Source organism: Etheostoma spectabile, chromosome 6, assembly GCF_008692095.1.
Source record: "Etheostoma spectabile isolate EspeVRDwgs_2016 chromosome 6, UIUC_Espe_1.0, whole genome shotgun sequence".
Lineage (NCBI taxonomy): Eukaryota > Metazoa > Chordata > Actinopteri > Perciformes > Percidae > Etheostoma > Etheostoma spectabile.
The window spans coordinates 30,245,357-30,248,834 of record NC_045738.1 but is presented as its reverse complement, the minus strand read 5'-3'; the positions used below and the strand labels follow the sequence as shown (position 1 = coordinate 30,248,834).

The window sequence follows — 3,478 nt, the reverse complement described above, 5'->3', positions numbered from 1 at the left end:
GATGTTAGTCCTCCTGTTGTCACCATGGTGTCCCTCACTGTTGTCTTCTGTTGTCGTCCCCATTTGGCCTCCTGTTGTCCTTCATGTTTTCTTCCATGTTGGCCCTCATCGTTGTCATCATGTTGGCCTCCTTTTGTCTCTCATGTTTGTCTCATTCGGTCCCCAATGTTTGTCCTCAGTGTCGTTCCCCAGTTTGTCCTCCTGCCTTGATCTTCCGATTTTTGTCTTCATGTTGTCCTCCATGGTTTCCCCGATGTTGTCCCCATTTGTGTCCTCATGTTGTCTTCATGTTGGCCTCAGTTTCGTCATGTTGTCCCTCCATGTTGTCCTCATGTTGTCCTCATTGTTGATCCAATGGAGTGTTTTGATTAAACGTGCATAATTCCAGTCTGGTGATTATCATCACAGATCCCTTCCTTTAATTCTAGTCTCAATAATTCCTAATTTCTCGCTTTTTCTAAACTCCAACATTAGGTATAATTTCCTATAAATGAGTTATTGCCCATAAATTCCAAAAATTCACTGTACAACTAAAGATATAAGTTAGTGTTACGTAGTGTTGAAAACGTAAAAAAAAGTGACAAACAATGGAAAGAAGGCGTCAAAAGGGACAAAAACATAAGAAAAAGTTGAAAATATCAATTAAAAAGCGACAACACGAGGGTTAATCATCTTTTAAGTCTCTTGAATGACTTAAATTGTACATTTTGCTTTTAATTATCTTTGATTTTTGTTGGTTTTTTTTGCATCTGGAGGGATTTTTTTCTACATGCAGAAACAAAAAAGTCACTTTTTTGGAAGATGTGTGAGAACTCATCAGTCGGGATCCATCCGAATACCCCCCAAAAAATTAAAGGAATGACGCAGGCCTGAAGCGAGCGTTATTGAAGCGAGAACAGTTCGACTTTATTAAACCGTCTCTGTTCTGACGGGTTTTAATTTTTTTTTATCTCGTTATGCTGTGAAATTGAAGCGTAACTCAAAGTGTGAGCTCCATCAGATGAATGGCACGACTTTTAATCGACAACAAAAACACGGATTCAAAGTCAGAGAGAGAGAGAGAGAGAGAGAGACATCCACTCCGGTCGGCGGCGGGCAGCGGGGCGGGCGGCGCCGGAGGGGGGGAGGGCCAAGAGATGTCCTCAGACCCAGACGGTTGGTGCCACGCACCTGACGCCACGGATGTGTGAGAGCCCGAGGACTGGGAGGGGGGGAGGGAGGGTTATGAAGAAGTGACAAGAGGGCGGAGGTGACGAAGAGGACGGGGAGTACGGGCGGTGCGAGGAGTGAGGGAGGCGAAGGAAGAGGGTGCGAGAGGAGGCGGAGGCGAGCGGTAGACAGGACGTGGCTGTGGGCTGTTGACGGAAGGGATAGGCGGATCGCATCGGTGTGAGGCGGGTGAGGGAGAGAAGGACTGGAAGCGAGGGCGATGCATATAGGGCACCGTAGAGGGGCAAGGTGATGGATAGGTTTGAGTTGAGGAGGAGTGTGCGGGTAGATGTTGGATGATGGGCGGGGCGATGGAAGATGGTGGAAGACAAGATGGCATGGAAATGATGGAGACTGTTCGGAGGAAACGAAAGAAATTGGTTTTGTCTTTAGTTTTCCCAAAAGACAAAAGAACGAGGGGAGACAACAAGAATTACATGGAGACAGAACAAGATGGAGAGAAATAGAACAACAGGAAGATAGAGGCGAGACCGAGAGGAGAGAGAGAGAGAGTGAGAGCGAGAGAGAGAGGAGAGAGAGAGAGAGAGGGAGAGACATAGAGAGAGATAGCGCGGACTGGGGGGGGGTATTAAAGAGTTTTTTGGAAGCCCGAAATAGAAGAAGAACAAAGACGAGCAGGGATTAGAAAAGAAATGACAGCATGCAGCATGAACTCAAGGTCTCCTCGACCAATCGAAGCGGGCCGCTTGAGGACGCAACCTCGGGGAAGGAAGGGTGGGGGGGGGGGTTGTGGGGGGGGTGGTGGGGGATGTGTGACACTGACGGAAATTTTCCCAGGAGTTTTGTCTAAATAGAACACAGTAAATATTTTTTTCCCGAAAAACAGATTTGACAAAAACCTGGACATTGAATGCTAAAAAGGTCCTGCTTACAGGCGGGGGGGGGGTTGGACCGGTTGCGTGTTTGTGTGTGGTGGGGGGGGTTTGACGCACCGTGGGTATGTTTTGTGTGGTGGGGGGGTGGGGGGGGACTGGGGGGATGAACGGGGGGTGTGTTGGGGAGGGAGGGAGAAGCAGGTCTGCAGGGGATCGAACTTGTCTGAAAAAAAACTTTGACAGCACAGCCGCAGCTTATTTGACTGCTCTGGGACACGATGTCCCAACATGGTGGAAGCAAAAGCCACACAAGAGAAGAAGAAACACCCAACACACACAAACCACACCACACACACACCCACACATGGATGTTTGGAGATGCAGATGGCAAGCTTTGTGAATTTACGGTACATTGTTACGTATTGACAAATGTGCCTTTAACGTGGATTATCCTACGACGATGTGAACTGACGCAAGTGTCCAACCACAGGGAGACCAGAGGTGGGGGGGGGAGGGAGGGGGGGGATTAAATGTGTTAGATGGAGAAAGAGAGCAGAGGGGGAGACAGGTGGGCGGGGGGGGGGAGTGGGGAACGATAGGATCAGTGGGAGGAGAGGAGAGAGCATTGCGGACAATGAGGGAAAGAAAACGGCACTTAGCAGGGAGAGAGAGAGAGAGAGAGAGTAAGATCAGACTATAGAGAGAGAGACAGAGAGAGAGAGGGGAGAGAGCAGAGAGAGAGAGAGAGAGACAGAGAGAGATGAGAGAAGAGAGAAGAGAAGTGGGAGAGAGAGATACAGAGCGAGAGAGAGAGAGAGAGACAGAGAGAGAGCGAGGGAGGGAGAGAGAGAGAGAGAGAGAGAGACAGAGAGAGAGAGAGAGAGACAGAGAAGAGAGAGGAGAGAGAGAGATAGAGAGATAGAGAGAGACAGAGATAGAAGAGAGAGAGAGAAGAGAGGGAGAGAGACAGAGAGGAGAGAGACAGATACGAGGACAGAGAGAGCTGCAATTTAGTTTGAAACAGAGGCGACATTTTTAGACGTGAATGTTTGAAAAACCAAAGCGATTTTGTTCTTATCATGTTCAAGCTGCTCTCTCTCTCTCTCTCTCTCTCTCTCTCTCTCTCTCCTCTCTCTCTCTCTCCTCCTCTCTCTCTCTCTCCTCTCTTCTCTCTCCTCTCTCTCCTCCCAATCTCTCTCTCTTCTCCTCTCTCTCCCTCTCTCTCTCTCCTCTCCACTCTCTCTCTCTCCTCTCTCTCTCCGTCTCGTCCTCTCCCACCTCTCTCCCTCTCTCTCTCTTCTCTCTCTCCTCCCACTTCTCTCTCCTCCTCTCCCACTCTCTCTCTCTCTCTCTCTCCTCTTCCTCCCACTCACTCTCTCTCGCTCTCTCTCCCTTCTCGTCCCACTCTCTCTCTCTCTCTCTCCACCTCCTCC

At 49.2% G+C, this 3,478-nt stretch overlaps 1 protein-coding gene across 1 annotated transcript in view; it reads right to left on the bottom strand.

Moving 5' to 3' along the window:
- Positions 1 to 1,222: 1,222 nt before the first annotated feature.
- Positions 1,223 to 3,478, bottom strand: part of LOC116690927 (neuropeptide Y receptor type 2) — a 21,552-nt gene continuing 19,296 nt past the window's right edge. Inside the window, 1 exon segment of the mRNA XM_074783858.1 lies at positions 1,223 to 1,563. Within this exon segment, the coding sequence (XP_074639959.1) occupies positions 1,223 to 1,563 (341 nt within the window).